Here is a 23,348-nt window from a genome sequence, read left to right as displayed (position 1 = left end):
GTTTTCCATTTATCTTTATTGTTGTATTTTAGATGTCTCCCATTTCCCCCCCATTACTCTGTTCCACCAGGATCCTACCCTACTCCAGAACTTCGCTGCAGTATTGTCTGTGTCTATGGGTTATGCATATATGCATATTCATTCTTTGGTTGATCTCTTCCTGCTCACCCTCACTCCCTCCCATCTGAGATTCATCAGTCTGTTGGATGCTTCCATGTCTCTGGATCCATTTTGTTCATCAATTTATTTTGTTCATTAGATTCCACAGTTAAGTGAGATAATGTGATATTTTTCTTTCCCTGACTGGCTTATTTCATTGAACATAATATTCTCCAGGTCTCTCCATGCTGTCTCAAAGAGTAAGAGTTTCTTCTTTTTACAGCTTCATAGTATTCCATTGTGTAGATGTACCACAGGTTTTTATCCATTCATCTATTGATGGGTACTTGGGCTGTTTCCAGATCATAGCTATTGTAAGTAACATTGCTATGAACATAGCAGTGCATAAATTATTTCTGATTGGTGTTTCTGGATTCTTAGGATATACTTAGTTATTTACTGTGTTTTTCTTCTGATTATTTTATGAGGTGATATAGATATTGACTTTCACAGAAGGTGCATAAGAGATAAACTCTAGTGTTCTGAGGATTGTAGTCTCTTCAATGGGTATAAATTTGGTATTGATCAAAAGGATTTGCAATTTATGACATGTAGGGTAAGTTTTATATTATCACATGTCACTTACTCCACAATTGCCAAAATAAATTCTATGAAAAAAAGGAGTGAAACTACAAAGAAAGAGAATTACAGGCCAATATCCTTGATGAACATAGATGCTAAAATCCTTAACAAAATTCTATCAAATCGGATCCAGCATTACATTAGAAAGATCATACACCATGACCAAATGGGATTTATTCCAGGGATGCAAGGCTGGTACAATATCCTCAAATCAAAAAACGTGTTACATCACATAAACAAACTGAGAGACAAAAATCACTTAATCATATGAACTGATGCAGAAAAGGCATTTAACAAATTTCAACACCCTTTCCTGATAAAAACTCTCAGCAAAGTGGGATAGAGAGATCATACCTAAACATAATAAAAGCTTTATATGACAACATCATACTGAATGGGCAAAAACTAAAAACATTTCCCCCAAGAACAGAAACAAGACAGGGATGCCCACTTTCACCACTCCTGTTTAACATACTACTGGAAGTGCTAGCCATAGCAATCATACAAGAAGAAGAAATAAAAGGCATCCAAACTGGAAAAGAAGAAGTAAAATTGTCATTATTCACAGATGACATGATATTGCCCATCAAAACTAGACTTAATAAATGAATTTGGCAATGCATCAGGATACAAAATTAACACCCAGAAATCTATGGCTTTTTTAATACACCAATAATGAACTCACAGAAAGAGAAACTTAAAAAACAATCCCATTTACCATTGCAACAAAACAATTAAGATACCTAGGAATAAATCTAACAAAGGAGGTAAAGGACCTGTACTCAGAAAATTACAGGATGCTGAAAAAAGAGATAGAGGAAGACATGAACAAATGGAAGAATATACTGTGTTCATGGATTGGTAGAATCAACATCATTAAAATGCCCATAATACCCAAACCAATCTATATAGATTCAATGCAATCCCCATTAAAATATCAAAGGCATATTTCAAAGACCTAGAACAAACTCTCTAAAAATTCATCTGGAATAAAAAAAAGACCCTGAATAGCTGCAGCAATCTTGAGAAAGAACCAAGTTGGAGGGATCACAATACCAGATATCAAGCTATATTACAAAGCCACTGTTCTCAAAACTGCCTGATGCAGGCACAAGAACAGACATATAGACCAATGGAACAGAACAGAGAACCCAGAAATCAAACCAAGCCATTATGCTCAATTAATATTTGATAAAGGAGGCAAGAGCACACAATGGAGTCAAAACAGCCTCTTCAATAAATGGTGTTGGGAAAATTGGACAGATATATGCAAGAAAATGAAACTAGACCACCAACATACACCACACCCAAAAATAAAACTCAAAATGGCTAAAGGACTTAAACATAAGATGGGAAACCATAAATATTTTAGAAGAAGCCATAGGCAGCAAAATAGCAGACATTTGTTCTGGCAATATCTTTACTGATACAGCTCCTAGGGCAATGGAAACTAAGGAAAAAATACACAAATGGGACTACATCAAAATAAAAAGCTCCTGCACGGAAAAAAGAACCATCAACAGATCAATAGGAAAGCCAACTGAATGGGAGAACATATTTGCCAATGTTATATCCGATAAGGGCCTAATCTCCAAAACTTATAGGGAACTCAGACAACAAAAGGAAGATAAATAATCCAATCAAAAAGTGGGCAAAGAGCCTAACTAGACATTTTTCGAAAGAGGACATACAGAATGCCAAGGGACATATGAAAACATGCTCAAAGTCACTAATCATCTGAGACATGCAAATCAAAACGACAATGAGGTACCATCTCACACCTGTTAGAATGGCTATCATCAACAAATCAACAAATGACAAGTGCTGGCGAGGATGTGGAGAAAAAGGAACCCTCTTGCACTGCTGGGTGGGAATGCAGACTGGTGCAGCCACTGTGGAAAACAGTTTGGAGTTTCTTCAAAAAATTAAAAATGGAACTTCATTTGACCCAGTAATCCCACTTCTAGGAATATATCCCAAGAAACCAGAAACACCAATCAGAAAGGATATATGCACCCCTATATTCATAGCAGCACAATTTACAATAGCTAAGATTTGGAAACAGCCTAAGTGCCCATCAGCAGATGAGTGGATTAGAAAACTGTGGTACATCTACACAATGGAATACTATGCTGCTGTAAAAAGAAGGAATTCTTACTATTTGCAACAGCATGGATGGAACTAGAGAGCATTATGCTAAGTGAAATAAGCCAGTCAGAGAAAGATAGATATCACATGATCTCACTCATTTGTGGAATGTAATGAACAACATAAACTGATGAACAAAAATAGAACCAGAGACATAGAAACATTGAAGATACTGTCCAACCTACGAGGGAAGGTGGAGGGTGAGAGGGTAAGAGATCAACCAAAGGACTTGTATGCATGCATATGAACATAACCAATGGACACAGACGGGGGGGTGGGGTGGGTGAGGGCATGTGCTGGGAGGTGGGAGCAGCTGGGGAGAGATCAATAGGGGAAAAGAGACTCATGTAATACTTTAAACAATAAAGAATTTAAATTAAAAAAAGGAGGGAAAGCATAATTGTAAATGCACTAAATATATTTGTTTATCATTGACTTACCTGAAAAAGATACTCATTCTATTGTTGATTTAGATTTCCACATATCTTGATTATGTGAGGCAAGATTATTATATACTCTGTAATTTAAATATTTTTAAAAGACTATCATATGAAAGGTAGAATGAAACAATTCAAAATCTATTCAATTTTTAAAAAAATATTTATTATTTATTATTGAAAATATTACATATGTCCCCTCTTCCCCCTGCATTGACCCCATCTAGCCTGCCTCTGCTCTTCCCCTCTACCTGCTCCCTGTCCCAGGCCTTCACCACCCTATTGTCCGTGTCAATGAGTGTGCATATATGCACACAAATTCTTTGGTTGACCTCTTCCTACCCACCCACCCACACACCCTCACCTTCTCTCTGAGTTTCAGCAGTCTGTTTCATGCTTCTATGTCTCAAGAAATAATCTAAATTTAAATAATTAAAGAAATGAAATAATAAAAATTTGCATAAGAAGCACACATTCAATGAATTATAATAAAGTACCAACATTATTATGTGATAATAGTCTGCAAAGCAGGAAATATTTGTAGATTTTGTAAATAAGATTAATTACATGTAGGAGAGCTATACTAGAGAGTAGGAAGATAAAATGATATGTCTGAAATATGATATGTCTGAAAACTCAAGTCTCAGAATAACTGAATTTCAACTTCCAAATATTGTTGCTATTTCTGTTTTATTGAAAATTTAAACATTTAATGGAAGGAATATAATATTAGTAATTATTGGTGAAGTAGTTGGTTCCATATGTAATTTTATTAAATACTCGGGACAATGAGGGTGGGAAGAATCCAGTCAATGATCAGCAGGTGGTGCAGAATAAAGTAGGTGAGCTACTCAGTGAAACAGTGAACCACCTCTGAGACCAGCCTGATCATTCTGCCATAGGCCTCCAGTGCCAGTAACCGATGTGGGGGGGGGGGTGTGAGAGCATGGCTGCTGGGTGCACAGACAACATTAATGCCTTTGTGAACATCCATTTGGCCAAGGGCACCTATATGGACCACCGAGGGCATTGTATGTATGAGTAGGGTGACCTGTTAGTGACAGAACATAAAGCCTGTTATGTTGCATCTCAGATGACTGGACCATCACCTCTTCAATCAGGTGCCACTTCAGAGGCAAGGGCAGGGGAAGTTTTATATGGGGTTTTCCTTCAAAAACTATACCAGTAAATGTGGTTGTCTCTTTTTAGCAAGCCTAATCTCCCTTTCCTCCATAATTCTACTAGGCCAACTACTGTTTACCTTCCTATTAATAATGCTTAATTTTTCTTTTTAATGTTTTATAATGAAGGTATAATTGACATATAACATTATTTAGTCCCAGGTGTAAAAGATAATTATTCAATATTTGTATATATTATGAAATGATCACCACAGTAAGTCTAGCTATCATTATCACTATACATATTACAACATTCTTTTTCCTTGCAATGAGTTTCATATATCTACTCTCTTAGTAACTTTCAAATATGCAATACAGTCATATTCACTATAGTCACCATGCTGATATTACATTTTGTGAGTTATTTATTTTATAACTGTAAGTTTGTAATATTGATATTAATTGATTATGTTGGTAATTGCTAAGAGATTTCTATGAGCACATAATCAATGAGCTTATTGTAAAGAATATGCTTATTGTAAAGAATATGTGTCCCATTCCTCCACTGAACATTGATCCCTCTCCTTTGGAACCCTGCACTGATAAACACTTTGCTGTATATGTAGTTTTATGTGTATGTGTCTGTGTCAGTCCCATAAGAGAAAGAAAAGAGAAAGAGAAAGAGAAGGGTTGGAAATTTTTAAGAAGGGGAGGGAATAGGAGAGCAATCATTGATGCATTCTAATCAGACACACATTTGCACAAACTCACACATTCTTTAAGAAAGATCTATGTATATGGAGGAATAATGGAAATAAAAGCTGGAATTTACATTTTCAATTAAAACTATAGTTCTGAAATTTTATTTAAGCATCCTACCTGGGATAACTTGATCTATTAAATCAAAATATGTTAAATTTAAAGCATTTTCTACATATGTAATATATAACAATCTTTACAAATCATAAATGGTGAATAATAATGCACAGGAAAAACATATGGATATTTACACATTATTTTCTATCGCTAGTATCATGTGATATTGTGACTTTCGTTGCTTAAGACTTTATACCTTTATTTTCCTAGGCAAGATTTTATTACAATAGGCTTCATTTTTGAGGACTCTGAAGATGCAGAATGGAAACAGAATCATATATAAGTTTTTAAATTAATCTTATACTTAAGTAAATTTAAGGTAATTACCTTGTATGATATGTATATTTGAAAATTATAGGACATAATTACTTTAAAATATTCTAATTAAAAACAGTAGCCTTGAACCATCCTTTGAAAGGTCATTAAATATTCTATTTAGTTCAGAAAAACAATCAAATAATCACAAAAATAGAGGCATCCTTTTCCTGGTAATTAAATTCCAAAAAGCCTTCTTCACTTCCTTATTCCTGAGGCTGTAGATCAGTGGGTTCAACATGGGGATCACCACCGTGTAGAACACGGAAGCCACTTTGTCCTGACCCAGGGAGTAGCTGGAACTAGGTCTCAGATAAGTATAGATGGCGGTGGAATAGAACAGAATTATGGCTGTCAGGTGAGAGGCACACGTTGAGAAAGCTTTGTGCCTGCCCTCCCCTGAATGCATACGAAAGACAGAGAAGAGAATGTAGGAGTAGGAGGTGAGGATGACCAGCAAAGTCCCAACTATATTCACTCCAGCAGTAGTGGAAAAGATGCTTTCATTCAGGGGTGTGTCAGAACAGGAGAGCTTAAAGAGCGGAGGGCTGTCACAGAAGAAGTGCTGGATGACATTGGAACTGCAGAATGGCAGGCTGCTTATATAACTTGTGTTCACCATGGAGTTCAAGAGTCCCGCTGCAAAAGCCCCTGCTGCCATTTTCAGGCAGACTGTCCTGGTCATGACCAAGGGGTACAGGAGAGGGTTGCATATGGCCACATACCGGTCGTAGGCCATTAAGCCGAAGAGGATGCATTCAGTTGTGGCCATGGCGATAAAGAAGTACAGCTGCAGAAAGCAGCCAGCAAAGGAGATGGTTTTCTTCTCTGACAATAAATCCACCAGCATCTTTGGGGTGACGGTGGACGAATAACAAATGTCCACAAAGGACAGGTTAGCCAGGAAGAAATACATGGGTGTGTGGAGTCTGGAATCAGTCCTGATTAAGAGGATCATCCCCACATTCCCGCAAACTGTCAGTGTGTAAATGACAAAAAAGAGGAAAAAGAGGATTATCTGTAGCTCCAGTGTGTCTGATAATCCCAGCAGGATGAACTCGGTCACCAAAGTATAATTAGTTCTGGTCATTTATAACAAATATAAATGTGTTTTATTTGTTTAAGCTTGTATGTAGTTTAATGCTTTATTTTTAAAATGTTTACCAAAATAGTAGAAATGTTAATGAGGACATTCACACATGGGAAAAAACATATCTGGGTTAATAAGGCATGGTAAATAGAGTGACCGTACAAGTGGAAAAATAGTGGAGAAATGGAGAAGCATTTGAAATTATGAAGCAATTGCCTTTATTCTGGTTGCAGAGCATTCAAATAACTGGTCTAAATCCACATCCTCCTCTTAAGTTTCTTCAAATTCATCATATGTTGTTCTCCTTCAGCTCACATCCAAAATACAAAGGATACAAGTATTTCTGCTAAGTCTCTCCCAGTCTCTGAAAGGTATGTTAGTTTAACTCAAACATATTGTTCTTTTCTCAAGACCATTCTGCTTGTTCTTCAACTCCAAAATTCATGCATTGCCTCCCAGAAATTCCTTGTGTACCTCAAGCAACAGAAATAGTGGCATTTCAAATAACCAATATTTTGACTTCTATCTATCTTTAAGAATGATTTTGTACTGTTTTAAAAGTGAACTAAATATTGTTTCTTATTACAAAGTGCACTATCAAATTAATGTGTAGTAGCAGACCCAGTACCTGTCCACCTCAGTGAATAAGAGCATCAATTCCTCCGGAGCTTCCTTCCATGGTGTCTTACTCATGTAGACTATTATTTTCTTTTTTATTAGGAATTCTCAGAAAAAAAATCAAATTTTAAATAAAATGAAATGCAATGACAATTAGAAGGATCTATTTGTAAAAATTTGAGACTCCTTCTGAGTAAGTACACGTTGCTGCACTTTTATTTTGTTTTTCTGGACGAGAATTGGGTGACCATGGGGACTAGATTGTAGGAGTTAATTGTGAAGCCAATCCTCTGAAGGCAGAAACTCTGTCTCAACATAAAATAAAATTAGCTCACATGAAGCTATATGGAATCAAACATTGCATCATGAAGAGGTTCCTCATCTCTGTATTACCTTAAAGACTTCTTGTTTCCAATATAAAAATATTAATTGCCTATTTACATTATCTCTATCTTTCTCACTCCCTTTCTCTCTCAGCTTATTTCAAATGGGTACATAACCCAAAACCAAATTATTATTCTTACCTTTACCAGTATGTGTGTGTGTAGGGAGGTAGGGTTTGGGGGGTTGGGTGGGTCTCTTTCTTTGTCTGAGTAAGTTTAACTTTCAATCTAAGTCTGTTCTTCAGTGAAATTAATGAGGAGAAACTAAGTCTATTGTACAGTGTTTTAAAAAATTATGTTGTGAATAAATAGGACAATGGATAGGAAAGTCATATTGCTTTTTTATGATTTCGGAATTGTGTTCGCTTCTTGAAATTATTGTCTGTGATTCTTATCCTTGAAGGGGATGATAGCACCGATTTTCAAGACCTCCAGATGCAAGTGAAACAAGGTTAAATAAAGCACATTGAGTGCCTATAAGCAGGGAGAGTCTATGTGCAGAGAGAACTCCTAGTGCAGCAAGTTTTGTATTACACCTTTTCATTTAAATTCTCAGTTAATTTTATACACCAGTTTCTGAGGGAGGCATTATTATTTAAAACATTTTAGAGATGAATAAAGCATGACTTCGAGCTATTAAATGACTTTGCGATAGATAAAATCTTAGAAAGTAGGAGAATTGAGTTGTTTTTCAACAGAAAGCATTAATAACCAGCTGCCTAATTTTCCTGTCTAGTTTCATCTCAGTTACTTAGAAGAATACATATATGTATATGTATACAAACATATGCACACATATATATGAATATATGTATATAAATGTGTATAGATGTGGTTTTTTTGTGTGTGTGTATCTTCTAGGAAATTACATCTTCTAATCATTGGAGCAAGTGGAATCTTATGCTTCAACAGAAAGATCTGTAACATGAAAGATACTGCTAAAAAGTTGACTTGTAAAAATCCCATCATTGTGCCATTAAAAATTACAATCTGATTGACAACTGTGCAAATTTCTATCTATCCATCTATGTATCTTTCCATCTATATGTCTTTTTCTTCTGATTATCTTATGAGGTAATGCAGATATTGACATCACAGAAGTTGCATAAGAGATAAATTCTAGTTCTGACAATTGTAGTTTTTTTCAGTATTAATTAAAGGGACTTTACAGTTTATGAGATGTAGGGTAAGTTCTATATTTTTACATACTCCATTATTACAAAAAAACTACGTAAAATGGAGTTAGAAAGCATAATTGTAAATGAGCTAGATATCTTTGTTAATTATTGACTTACCTGACAAAGATACATTTTTTTGTTGATTCAGATTTCCACATATCTTGATTTTGTTAAGTAAGATTGTTAAATATTTTGGGGGGAGTTACAATGAGTCTTTTATTTATTTTTCTTTTTTTCTTTATTTTACTTTATTTCTTTATTTTTTCATCACTATCCTCCATACCTTCTTTCACCTCTATCCTCCCCTCCAATCATCACACTGTAGTCCATGTCCATGATTGCTCAATTCCCTCCCTCCCCCAACCTCCGCCCCCCCCAACTAGAGCTCTCTGCTAGCTCTCTATGAGTCTGTCTCTATTTTGCTTGTTAGTTCAATTTGTTCATTAAATTCCACACATGAGTGGAACCATATGTACTTATCTTTCTCTGACTGGCTTATTTCACTTAGCATAATGTTATCCAGGTCCATACACGCTATCACAAAGGGTAAAATTTTATCCCATTTTATGGCTGTGTAGTATTCCACGTGTAAATGTAACTGTTTTATCCACTCATCTACTGATGGACACTTGGCTGCTTTTAAATCTTGGCTATTGTAAATCTTGACTACAATGAACATAGGGGTGTATATATTCTTTCAAATTAGTGTCTTGGGTTTTTGGATAAATTCCCAGAAGTGGAATCACTGGGTCATCAGGCAGTTCCATTTTTAATTTTTTGAGGTAACTCCAGACTGTTTTTCACAGGGGCTGCACCAATCTGCATTCCCACCAGCATTGCACAGGGTTTCCTTTTCTCCACATCTTCACCAACACTTGTTGTTTGTTTGTTTATTTATTTATTACAAGAAGCCTGGTGCACGAAATTCGTGCACTCGGGGGATGGTCCCTCAGCCCGGCCTACGCCCTCTCGCAGTCCGGGAGCCTGGCATCTGGCTGAGTGGTGCTCCCCCTGTGGGAGTGCACTGACCACCAAGGGGCAGCTCCTGCATTGAGTGGGACTGAGCCAAAACCAGCTCTCCAACATCCCCTGAGGGATCCCATATTTTGAGAGGGAACAAACCAGGCTGAGGGACCCCCTGGTGAATGGTCGGGGCCAGGGAGGGACACAGGAGGTTGGCCAGCCAGGGAGGGGCTGTGGGAGGGCTCCAGGGTGTGTCTGGCCCAACTCACTCAGTCCTGATTGGCTGGATCCCAGAAGCAAGCTAACCTACTGGTTACAGTGTCTGCTCCCTGGTGGTGAGTGCATGTCATAGTGAGCAGTTGAATGGCCTTAACATATCATTAGCATATTATGCTTTGATTGATTGAATAGAAGACCAATGACCAGACACTTAGCATATTAGGCTTTTATTATATAGGATAGCCATTTTGACAGGTGTGAGGTGATATCTCATTGTGGTTTTAATTTGCATTTCTTTGATGATTAGTGATACTGAGCATATTTTCATATTTCTATTGGCCATTTGTATGTCCTCTTTGAAGAAGTGACTATTCAGTGCCTTTACCCATTTTTTAATTGGATTGATTGAATTTTGGTGTTGAGTTGTATAAGTTCTTTATAAATTTTGTATATTAACCCCTTATCATATATATTGGCGAATATGTTCTTCTCTTCCATTCAGTGGGTTGTCTTCATTTTGTTGATGATTTCCTTTCCTGTACAGAAACTTTTCTAATTTGTTGAAGTTCCATTTGTTTATTTTTTTCTTTTGTTTCTCTTGCCCCAGGAGATATGTCAGAAAAAATATTGCTATAGAGACGATAATGTGAAAGGTAGAATATAGTGCTTACTTATAAAACTCTGCTCAGCTACATTAACAGGACATATTAATAATAGAATAGAAATTTTCAGTTACTTGTTTATATTTTTCTTCATTTTAAATAACTAATGAAAATGTTGGAGTACAAACTTTTACAATTATTGACCAAGTTAATAGAACAGTGACTGTCATATTTTAGGCATTTAATTAATATTTGTGGGTAAATGAATGAATAAACAAATATATTTAATTATGTTTTAAAATTTAAATTAAAAATTTTAATCCAGTTTCAAAATTATATGATTTTATTATTCATTACTTTTTACATTGTGAACATTTTTATGTATATTACTAGGGGCCCAGTGCACGAATTCATGCACCAGTGGGGTTCCTCGGCCTGGCCTGCAGGACTGGGCCGAAACCAGCTCTCCAATATCCCTTGAGGGGTCTTGGATTGCGAGAGGGCACAGGCCAGGCCGAGGGTCCCCACTGGTGCACAATAGGGGCCGGGGAGGGATGCGGGAGATTGGCCAGCTGGGGAGGGACTGCGGGAGGGCTCCAGGGCATGTCTAGCCCATCCTACTCAGTCCTGAACAGCCAGACCCCAGCAGCAAGCTAACCTACCAGTCGGAGCGTCTTCCCCCTGGTGATCAGTGCATGTGATAGCTACTGGCTGACCGGTTGACTATCTGCCTCCTGGTGGTCAGTGTACATCATAACGACTGGTCAACTATCTGCCCCCTGGTGGTCAGTGCACATCATAGTGAGTGGTTGAGCAGCCTTAGTATATCATTAGCATATTGTGCTTTGATTGGTTGAATGGACGACTGGACGATTGGACACAGCATATTAGGCTTTTATTATATAGGATTTATCTAAGGATTGACTTCAGGATGTTAATATGTTACTTGAGTAAGTTTATTTAAGGTAATAAAGAAAATGCATGTAAGAAATAATAAATAAAAATATATGATAAGTGGGTTTTTTATTTCATCATTTCTAAATGCACATGTGGGTTGCTTTTTTATACAGAAAAATGAGTAATATGAATAATATGTTGATGAATTAACTGTAATGTCTACGAGTTCTCTTGAGATTCAATAAGAAATAGCATAATTAAGAAATATTCTGATGCTGAGCCATATATTTTTCCCAACATAAAAGGAAGGAATTTTCAATTTTCAAAGGGATTAATTACATTAAAGTAAAAGAAGTTAGGGAGAATCTTCATATCTTTGTCATGTATTCATTAATTTTCTCTAAGATAATCATTGTTTATGGTACTTATCCCTTCATTAACAATTGTTCTGTACTCTCTTTTAATTTAAGCTAAAAACATTCTCCAAAGATTTTTTATAATGAGGCCCATTGGGCATTCACTTTGAATGGTGAGTCTGTCTCAAAACGTGATGATATTAGCATTACAAATTTGAGGATAGTGAACAATCACTTTTAATGTTAGGTCATTTTTTGCAATTTAATGTTTAAAGTTTCTGACCTCGTTGCTTGAATTTTTGTTCTAAAAATTTATCATTGAAAATGTTTTTTCTATGTTTCTTTATGTCAATAATGAAACAGGGTAAACCAAATAATTTCAATTTGTATTTAAGACTAAGAAAGGTTAGAGATATTTACTTTAAGATTATGTAAGACAATGATGTCTAATATTGCTAATTGTTGGTAGAAAATCAATGGAGGGAGCAGCTACAGGAGGAAAGAAAAACAAAATAAAAATTTTAAACTATAAGGAATAAACTCATGTAAAGGAGTAAAATAAAAATTATGAGAATTAATAAAATAGCTTGTCTGGATTGCCAAATATAAGATGAAAATTAGTTGCATTTTTTCATCACTGCAGAAAATATTTAGAATTCAATGTTTAAAAAGTTAACAGTAATCATATACAAGGTCCTCAGGAAAATAGATCTAGCAATAAAAACTCATAACTTATGGAGATTATAAAACATCATTAAAATATTTTTAATAAATAACACAAATAGTTACACTATGTTTATGAGGATGACTCCAAATTTCAAAGATATGTTTTACAAAACTGGTCTGTAAATACAACACAGTTATATACACAGCTTTATTAATGTTTTAAAGGTGAAAAACTGAGGGTAACATTTTTGTGGAATTGTTCTTACATGCTGTTGTGTCTGCTCTAACTTCTGGGAATCCTATGAATGAGTGGTGTCCATGCAGTCCTAGCCTCAATAGCCCTGCTCAATGGAGATTCATGCCTATGGCTTTCTTTGTGGAATGAATCCCTGTCATATTTGGTATTCCTCTTTTTCCACTGCCTTCTATAGTTTCCAGTATTATTTTCTTTTCTCAAGAATCCTGCCTTCTCCCAATGGGCCTGCAGTAGGACAGCCTCAGTTTTGTCATTTTGTCTCCAGAATGTTTCAGGCTTAATTGATTTAAGATCCACTTGTTCATCTTCCTGGAGGCCCAGGGTACCCATAGAGCTCTCCTCCAAAGCCATATTTCAAATGAATATTTTTTTTCAGCCTTCTTCACTGTCCAACTTTCACATCTGAACATAGTAATTGGGAATTATGTGGTTTAACCCAGAACAAAACATGAAAAAGATGTAGGAGTTATTAATGTCATTATATGAAGGAAAGGCTACCAATGAAGAAAGTGTAAGTTTGAGTAATGAATAGAGTGTAGAGATTGTCAACACATTAATGAAAATTTAACATATATTATACGGTGTCATTCAGGATGAATGGAGGACACATATTAAAAAAATAGGCAGTGGTGGAAAATCAGCTGTTTTCATTCAATGAAGAAAAGATCTCTACCTAATACATTGGCAAAAAATAAAAATCTCACATGTGCTAAGGATTTAAATATCTGTCATCCACACTATCTTGGAAAAAAGAAGTTAAATTTCTGACTATAACAAGTGTTACAAGGAAATGGAACCTGAGGTCTTCTGTGCTATTGTTGAGGGTATAAATATAAACAAGAAATTGAGAAAACAGTTCGTTATATTTTAAAGTTGAACATATGTATATGTATACAAGTAATGCCACATCCTAAGATGCACCTGATGAATTCTTGTAGTTGTGCATTGAGTGACATGGAAAGTAACATTCATATCACCATTGGTCATAATAGAAGATAACAATTTAATTATGACACATTAAAGGAAGAGAATACTACAAAATTGTGAAATTAAAGAGTGCAGGAATACATATGAATACAGTAGAATGTTAGAAACACAATATTGAAGAAAAACACAAGCAATACAGAAGGTAAACTGTGTATGATACATTCCTAACATTAAAAAATAGGTTTTAAAAATACGGTTTTAGGAATACAGATAAATTAATTTTTAAAAGTTAAACTAGGGAAGAATGAAAAATACAGAAGAGCGGTTATCACTGTCAGGGATGCAGGGTAATGGAATGATCACAGAGAACTTTCAGTTATAGCAATAATGATTTTTAAAAAATTTATTTTGGGAGATGAGTTTATTTGTGCTCACTTACTTTGTTTTCTGATTCACATATTTACTTTATATTCCTTGAATTAACTGAAATTTATGTTTTACATAATACAATAATAAAAAATTAAAACAAAAATACTAGGGAAAAATTTTTTAACTTTGTGCTTGTGTTCGAGATTCCCAAGACCACCATCAGCTTCAATGATTGACCAGGGCTCACAAAATTCAGAAGAGCCCTTATATGTATGGTTATATTGTATTACAGTTAAGAAATAGATTAAAATTGGCAAAGGAAAGAGATGTGTAGGGCAGTGTCCAAGAGAAACCAGGCATAAGCTTCCATGACTTATGTCCCAATAGAATCACAGACAGAACTGAATTCTCTGAGCATTCCTGGTTGGTGATGAAGGTTTTATGACAAATAAGCCTTATTTTTTAGGATGAGGTATCACCAACCAGAAATGCTTAATCAAGATCTGGTGTTCAGGGCTTTCCTGAGGGTCAGTACATAGACATGGAGGGCTCACATAACAGTTCTTGGTTACTTAGTCTTCAACTGCTCCACCCTGATCAAACTAATACAGCCCAACCCAAAGCCCTGGAATACAAAAACAGGCATTCACCATGAGTCACATCATTAGCATAAACTGTTAGCTGTGGGCCCCAGGATACAAAGATGCTCTTATCAGGCAGGATATTCCAAGATTTCAGAGGTTCTCTCAGTAGACAGTGAAGGTCCATCCTGAAGACCTTGGAATAGGCACAGTTTTGGTAGCCCAGGCTCATTGAGTTAACCTTTCCTGCACAGTATCAGTATATGCACATATATAGTGCAGTCTCCATCTGTTAATAATATCATGGTTTTGGGTTGTTTATTTGCATCTATGCAGTTGTTGAATATTGATTCTTTGAGTCCATACAACTTGTTGGTTGACTTTTTTTTAACTTTGTGACATTCACAGGTTTTGAAATTAGTCTCTATTTGGACTTACTTAATCACTAATGAAAATATTGACCAAAATAAACCCCAAAGGTATACATTTCAAACTTCTTTCATTAATTTTAATAAATTAATCACTCAAAAAACATTGAGTAAAGCAAAACATTGATTGATATCTATGTATTTAGGGAATGTGGTAACATTCAACATTCAAATGAAATAAAAGACTGGAAAATTAGAAACCAGAAAGCAATAGAGATAGTACAGCAAAAGGCAACACAATTTACATTCATAACAGAGGGTTTGATACATATTCTCAGATTTAAATAAACAAGAATGATAGAATCACACTCAATATAATAATTAAAAGTCTCAATATTTAACACTTTAATTTTTTAAGTTAAAGAAAAAATATTTGGAATGTCTCTTTCTATTTTTATGTTATATTGTGACTTTTGTTTCTAAATACTCAATACCTTTCTTTCCCTAGATAAGTTTTATTACAAATAAATCTTATTTTTAGGTTGCCTGTGAAGGTACAAAATGGTTAAATGAAAGTTTCATGATCTTATACAAGTTACATGAATAATACAGAACATAATTACTTAGAAAATATTCTAATAAAAAACTGTAGGCTTGAACAGGCTTTGCAAGTTTATTAAATACTCTGCCAGATTTGATAAATTCACTCAACAATCACAAAAATACAGGGATCCTTTTCCTGGTCATTACACTATACAAAGCCTTCTTTACATCCTTATTCCTGAGACTGTAGACTAGAGGGTTCAACATGGGGATCACTGCAGTGTAGAAAACAGAAACCACTTTGTCCTGACCCAGGGAGTAGCTGGATGTCGGTCTCAGATAAGTATAGATGGAGGTAGAATAGAACAGAAATATAGCTGTCAGGTGAGAGGCACACGTTGAGAAAGCTTTGTGCCTGCCCTCCCCTGAATGCATACGAAAGATGGAATAGAGAATGTAGCAGTAAGAGGTGAGGATGACCAGCAAAACCCCCACCAGATTCACTCCAGCAAAAGTGGAAAAGATGCTTTCATTCAGGCGTGTGTCAGAACACGAGAGCTTAAAGAGCGGAGGGCTGTCACAGAAGAAGTGCTGGATGACATTGGAACTGCAGAATGGCAGGCTGCTTACATAACTTGTGTTCACCATGGAGTTCAAGAGTCCCGCTGCAAAAGCCCCTGCTGCCATTTTCAGGCAGACTGTCCTGGTCATGACCAAGGGGTACAGGAGAGGGTTGCATATGGCCACATACCGGTCGTAGGCCATTAAGCCAAAGAGGATGCATTCAGTTGTGGCCAAGGCGATAAAGAAGTACAGCTGCAGAAAGCAGCCAGCAAAGGAGATGGTTTTCTTCTCTGACAATAAATCCACCAGCATCTTTGGGGTGGTGTTCGAGGTACAACAAACGTCCACAAAGGACAGGTTAGCCAGGAAGAAATACATGGGTGTGTGGAGTCTGGAATCAATCTTGATTAAGAGGATCATCCCCACATTCCCGCAAACTGTCAGTGTGTAAATGACAAAAAAGAGCACAAAGAAGATAATCTGCAGCTCCAGAGTTTCTGTTAATCCCAGCAGGATGAACTCGGTCACCAAAGTATAATTTGTTTTGGTCATTTGTAAGAAATATAGTTTGCTTAACTTATATCAGGAGTAGATATTTCCTTATCTAAAGGTTACAGGAAATAGTGGAAATATTAATGACCTTATTCACATATGGGGGAAAAAAAACACCCTTGGCTAATATAGCATAGTTAACAGAGTTACTGAAGAATGAGAAGAATTAGTGTAGAAATGGAGAAACATTTGAATATATGAAGCAATTGACTTTATTAAATCTCAAATAACTGCTCTCAATTCACATCCTCCACTAAGTTTCTTCAAATGCAACAGATGTTGTTCTCTCCCAGACCACATACAAAGTGCAAAAGATACCAATGTTCCTGCCTTAGTCTCTCCCAGTCTCTGAACGATATGTATGCGCAATTAACACAAATCCATTTTTTTCTCAACTCCAAAATTCACACATTGCCTCCCAGAAATTTCTTGTGTACCCCAAGTATAAAAAATGGTGACATTTCAAATAACCAATATCTTGACATCTATTGTATATTAAAGACTGATTTGGTAGTGTTTTTAAAATGAATCAAATGATTGTTTGCTATGAAAAGTACACTATCATTAATATCAGGTAGTTGCATACACAGTACCTGTCCCTGTAGTGAATAGCAGCATCAAATCCTCATGAGCTTCCTCCCACCGCGTCTTACTCCTGTAGACTATTATTTTCTTTTTTTATTAGGGGTTCTCAGTTAGAGCTTAAAAGTAAAAAAGAAAAAGATCACATTGTAAATGAAATGAAATGTGGTGAATATTTGAATTACATTTTGGTAAAAATGTTAGAGTCCTTCTGAATGAATACATGTTGCTGCACTTTTATTTTGTTTTCCTGGAAGAGAATTGGGTGACCATGGGGACTATATTATGGGGTTTAACTGTGGAGTTAATCCTCAAAAGGCAGAAACTTTGTCTCAAAAGAAAATATAATCATATGCAGTCATATAGAATTAAATATTGCATCATAAATGGTTCTTGATCTCTGTATTTCCTTAAAGTCCTTTCTCAAAGTAAAAAAAAAAATGCTATTTACATTGCCTGTCTCTTTATATTTTTAGCCTATTTCAAAAGGGTCATAGCCAACTACCAAATTATTATTCTTCCCTTTACTCCAGTGTGTGTTTGTGGGAGAGATGTACCCTTCCTTTGAGTCAGTTGAAACTTCAGTCCAACGCTACCCTTGAAATTAATGTGAAGGAGGAACTAACTAAATACATTGTATGGTTGTGTTTTAAATATGCCCTGATCAAATAGGACAATGACTAAGAGAATGGGATTCCTTTTTTATGATTTTAGAATTGTGTTGGTTTATTGTAATTATTGTTTGTGATTCTCATCCTAGAAGGGGATGATAACACAGATTTTCTAGATGTAAATACACAAGTAAAACCGGGTTGAATAAAGCACATTGTGTGTCCATATGCATGGAGAGTTTATTGGCAGAGAGAATTTAGAATGCTTTGAGTTCTATATTACACGCTTCCACTTAAATTCTTAATTAATTTTCACACCAGTCTTTGAGGGAGGCATTATTATTTTACACATTTTGCAAATGACTTCAAGCTATTAAATTACTTCCATCAATCAAGGAACTTATATACATACTAGAGGCTCGGTGCACAAAAATTTGTGCACTCGGGGGGGTGGGGATGGGGGTCCCCCAGCCCGGCCTGTGCCTTCTCGCAGTCTGGGACCCCTCGGGAAATAACGACCTGCTGGCTTAGGCCTGCTCCTCGGTGGCAGAGGGCAGGCCCAATCCCTAAGTGTAGCCCCTGGTCAGGCTCAGAGCAGGGCCGATTGGGGAGTTGGGGCGCTGCCCCCTGTCATGCACAGAGCAAGGTGGATCGGGAGGTTGCGATGCCACCCTCAGTCACGCTCAGGGTAGGGCTGATTGGGGGGTTGGGGCACCGCCCCCTGTCACACTCAAGGCAGGGTCGATGGGGAGGTTGTGGCGCCACCCCCTGTCACGCACAGAGCAGGGCCGATCAGGGGGTTGGGGCGCCGCCACCTGTCACTCACAGAGCAGGGCCAATCAGGGGGGTTGCGGCCCCGCCCCCTGTCACACACAGAGCCACAGGGTGATCGGGGGTTTGTGCGCTGCCCCCTGTCACGCTGATCCCGGTGCCGGGAGCCTCGCTGCTCCGCTGATCCCGGTGCTGGGAGGCATATTACCCTTTTACTATATAGAATAGAGGCCTGGTGCATGGGTAGGGGCTGGCTGGTTTGCCCTGAAAGGTGTCCTGGATCAGGGTGGGGGTCCCCACTGGGGTGCCTGGCCAGTCTGGGTGAGGGGCTGAGGGCTGTTTTCCGGTTGGCTAGTGACTGAAGTTCCCAACCGCTCCTTGTTTTCTTTTTTTTTTTTTTTTTTTATTCTGGGCCAGCTTTATCTCTGAGGCCTCGCTGCTGAAAACATCGATACAATGTTGCGGTCCGGCTGGCTTTCAGTCCAGCTGGTTTCTGGGGTTTTGTTTAGCTTCTTATTTGCAACATAGTACATAGTTGCTTAGAGTTGCAGCTGAGAGGCCGGCAAGTTTGGCGGGGAACGTTGGAGTCCGCAGTCACTGGAGCAAGCAAGCCTCCCTGTTCGCTTCAGTGCATGGCTGCCGGCCGCCATCTTGGCTGACAGTTGATTTGCATAAGGATATGCTGATTAGCCAATGGGAAGGGTAGGGGTTGTACGCTAATTACCATGTTTCTCTTTTATTAGTGTAGATATGCATAATCCAGGGACACAGACAATAGAGGGGTGAAGGTCTGCTGTGAGGGAGGGTGCAGGCTAGGAGAGGTCAATGGGGGAGAAGGGGAAACATATGTAATACTCGCAACAATAAAAATAAAAAATAAATAAATGACTTTCCAATGGACAAATTCTTAGGAAGTGCAATAATTGACCTGAGCACAGTCTTCAACAAAAGCATTAATGCCAGCTACCTAATTTTCTAATTTCATTTTATCTCAGTTACTTAGAAGATTTTAAATCTATAATATATATATGTATATATATAACTAGAGGCCCAATGCACAAAATTTGTGCAAGGGGCTAGGCCTCCCGCAAGCACGGCGGCTGTCTCTGCCTTGGCTGCCACCCGCCACAGCTTTGTCCGGAAGGTCGTCCAGGAGGACATCAAGTCTAATTACCATATTACGCTTTTATTATTATAGATATACATATACATATGTGTATATATAGAATTCATTTATACACATATACTATATGCACACACATATATTCATATATGTGTGTTCTAGTAAATCCAATCTTCCAAACATCACAGCAGGTTCTTGTGCTTCTAAAGAAAGATCTGTATGTAACATTATAAAATATACTGCATGGGGTTGGTGGGGGAGATAGAAGAGGGTAAAGTGGGGATAAATGATGGTGGAAGGAGACTTGACCTGGGGTGGTGAACATATGCTACAATGCACAGATGATATATTATAAAAGTGTACACCTGAAACCTATCTAATTTTATTAACCAATGTCACCCCAATAAGTTCAATAAAAAACTAGATGTGAGAATCTCATCATCGTGCTATTAAAAATTATTCCCTGATTGACATCTGTGTAAACTTTTCCTTTCATTATCTCATGAGGTAATGCAGATAATTGACTTTCACAGAAAGTACATAAGAGATCAACTGTAGTGTTCTGGCAATTGTAGTCTCTTGATTGGTATCGAACAAAGGGACTTTACAGTTATGACATGCAGGGTAATTTCTACATTTTCACATTGCACTTACTCCATTATTACCAAAAGAAACTCTATGTAAAATGGAGTTAGAAACTATAATTGTAAAGGTGCCAAATATCTTAGTTAATCTTGATTTACCTGACAAAGATACTCATTCTTTTGTTGATTATCATTTCCACATATCTTGGAAATATTAGGCAAGAATATTGTATACTATGTAATTTAAATATTTTTAAAAGACTACAACATGAAAGGTAGAATGAAATGCTGGATTATACAAACCCACTCAATTGTATTAATAGGACATGTTAATAATAGAATTGTCATTTTCAGTTACTTGTTTATATTTTTCTTCTTTTTAATTAGCTAACAAAATTTTTAGAGCATAAACTGATACCATTGTAATTAACCAGTCATTGATAATAGAATAGGAGCAAAAAAAAAAAAAAAAGAGAGAGACAGACATTATAAGCATGTCATTTGGGTAACTTCACCAGGAATGGGCAACTTTTCACTCCCCAGGGAATCACCAGCCTATCCTTCGCAAAACGCTGGGGGAAGGGGAAAGAAAAGACAGACACATCCTCAATAAAGTTAAGTGACATAGGAAAGATACTTGCCTGTTAATTACACCTGGGAACAGAGATCGTTGGCCAGAATGGGCATGGCCATTGCAAGCGGAGAAGATTGGGAATAATAATCACCTAAACAAAGAAATGTGCTCTCTCTTGCCCGGCTGGTGTGGCTCAACAGTTGAGTGTTGACTTATGAACCAAGAGGTCACAGTTTGATTCCCAGTCCAGATTTCGGGCTCAATCCCCAGTAGGGACTGTGCAGGAGGTAGCCAATCAATGATTCTCTCTCATCATTGATGTTTCCATTTCTCCCCCTCTCCTTTCCTTTCTGAAATCAATTTTTAAAAAAAAGAAAGAAAGAAAGAAATCTGCTCTCTTGTTCTCTGCTCTTGGTTTCTCTTGGCTCCTGGGACTCTCATTTTGCTCCTGCCTGTTTTTCCTCCATAGCCATGTGGCCCTCTGGACCCCACGCAATGGACTAATGGACTAAGCGGGGAAACAGAAATTAAGCTGTCTTGATGCTGGACTGTACCCAGCTCCAACATGGAAAGGAAACTCTGGACACTGACTCTGAGTTTAGCTCTACTGAAGCCCCGGCTATACTTCTTTTATGACTGGACTAAGGGAAATGCTTTGGAAACCCAGTAGTAAAATTCCACGGAAAAAAAGCTTTCCACTAAACTTCATCCTCCCGTGGAGGCCTTCAGAAATGCTTATTTTAGCAGTACCAAGAACCCACTTCTACAAGCAACCAAGGAAGATGAGCCCCTCTCCTATCCTGTAACATATGGCAACCCAGATGGGACAAGAAGACCAGGAGGATTGAAGCTTGGAAAGCATTACTTTACTGCTGGTCTCCTTCCAACCTGCTGTTCAGTCCATGTCTGGCCTGCAATGGGAAGGGAGAACACCCGGACTGGCTTATGGTGAGGTAAAACCTTGCCTCCCTAAGCTGGGGGTTTTATCACTCATTTGCCTCTCTCTCTCCTGTCCTGGCTCATTTTCTTATCTCAGCCTTCCACCATCTCTGGCATTGCCAGTCCTGGCTCAAACCCCTAGGCAGGAGCCTGCTTCCTTGTGCTCAGTGCAGCTTCAGCAGCCTGAGCCCACAGGATCTGACATCATGGGCTGGGAGGGGCCAGCAACCTGGAGACTTCGGGCATGACTCAGTCCAGAGTGCAGCTCCCAGCCAAGGCTGAGGTTGTGCAGCTCTGTGGGACCCGTGGCTGGGTTGGGGGTGATGTGTGTTGGTGTGATAGAAAAAACCTGGAAGCCAATTCCAGCATGACAGCAGGGCTGAATCTGGGAAAGGCTGATGGCATTTCCCCAAACCTGAATAGGATACATTAAATTGATTGCTTGCTGCCAGAAGGGCCTTTATATGTATGGTTATGGTTTATTGCAGCTAAAAAATAGATTAAAATTAGCAAAGGAAAAAGATGTGTAGGGCACTGTCAGTTAGAAACCAGTCTCAGTACAATCACACAGACAGAACTTAATGCTCCCAGGAGTGCTGTCTGATAACTTGGATGAAGTACCACCAACCAGAAATGCTTAATCAAGATTTGGTGTCCAGGGTTTTATTGAGGGTCAGTACATGGACATGGAGGGCTTGCATAACTCTCCCTGCCACCCTGAGTTTAAACTGATATGGTCTAGTCCAGTGGTTGGCAAACTGCGGCTTGTGAGCCACATGCGGCTCTTTGGCCCCTTGTTTGCCGACCACTGGCCAAAGCCCAGGAATATAAAACAGGCATTCACCATGAATCACATCATTAGCATAAACTGTTACCTGTGGGCACCAGGACACAAAGATGCTCTTATCAGGTAGGATATCCCAAGGTTTCAGAGGTTCTCTCAGGAGCCAGTCAAGGTCCATCCTGAAGACCCTGGAATATGCACAGTTTAGGCAGCCCAGGCTGATTGAGTTAACCCTTTCCTGGGCAGTACCAGTATATGCAAATATTTAATGGAGGAATCCATCTATTCATGACATGTTTTATTGCTTATTTATTTGGATGTATGCAATTGTAGAATATTGTTTCTTTGAGTCCTTTCATCTTGTTGACTAACTTTTCCAACTTTGTAGCATTGACAGGTTCTGAAGTTATTTGGTCTTACTTAATCACTAATGAAAAAATTGACCAAAAAAACCTTAAAGGCATGTATTTCACACTTCTTTAATTCATTTTAATACATAAATTATTCAGAACACATTGAATAAAACAAAGCATTGATTGATATCTACATATTTAGGAAATATTCATTAAAATGAAATAGAAAACTGTAAAATTTAAAAACCAGAAAGCAA

The 23,348-nt window shown here is 37.6% G+C and overlaps 2 protein-coding genes across 2 annotated transcripts; both read right to left on the bottom strand.

Annotated features, from left to right (window-relative positions):
- Positions 1-5,783: 5,783 nt before the first annotated feature.
- Positions 5,784-6,728, bottom strand: LOC102430742 (olfactory receptor 5F1). Its single transcript, XM_006092064.1, has one exon. The coding sequence runs from the start codon at positions 6,726-6,728 to the stop codon at positions 5,784-5,786; it is 945 nt and encodes a 314-aa protein (XP_006092126.1).
- Positions 6,729-15,825: 9,097 nt separating this feature from the next.
- On the bottom strand, positions 15,826-16,770 carry LOC102430422 (olfactory receptor 5F1-like). Its single transcript, XM_006092063.1, has one exon. The coding sequence runs from the start codon at positions 16,768-16,770 to the stop codon at positions 15,826-15,828; it is 945 nt and encodes a 314-aa protein (XP_006092125.1).
- Between the last annotated feature and the right edge of the window lie 6,578 nt (positions 16,771-23,348).

This window comes from Myotis lucifugus, unplaced genomic scaffold (assembly GCF_000147115.1).
Source record: "Myotis lucifugus unplaced genomic scaffold, Myoluc2.0 scaffold_97, whole genome shotgun sequence".
In the NCBI taxonomy this organism is placed as follows: domain Eukaryota; kingdom Metazoa; phylum Chordata; class Mammalia; order Chiroptera; family Vespertilionidae; genus Myotis; species Myotis lucifugus.
The sequence above is the reverse complement of the archived record's forward strand: the minus strand, read 5'-3'. Positions and strand labels throughout refer to the sequence as shown.

Excerpts from the sequence above, each read along its gene's own strand:
- LOC102430422 (XM_006092063.1), bottom strand. The coding sequence starts at position 16,770 with ATGACCAAAACAAATTATACTTTGGTGACCGAGTTCATCCTGCTGGGA.
- LOC102430742 (XM_006092064.1), bottom strand. The coding sequence starts at position 6,728 with ATGACCAGAACTAATTATACTTTGGTGACCGAGTTCATCCTGCTGGGA.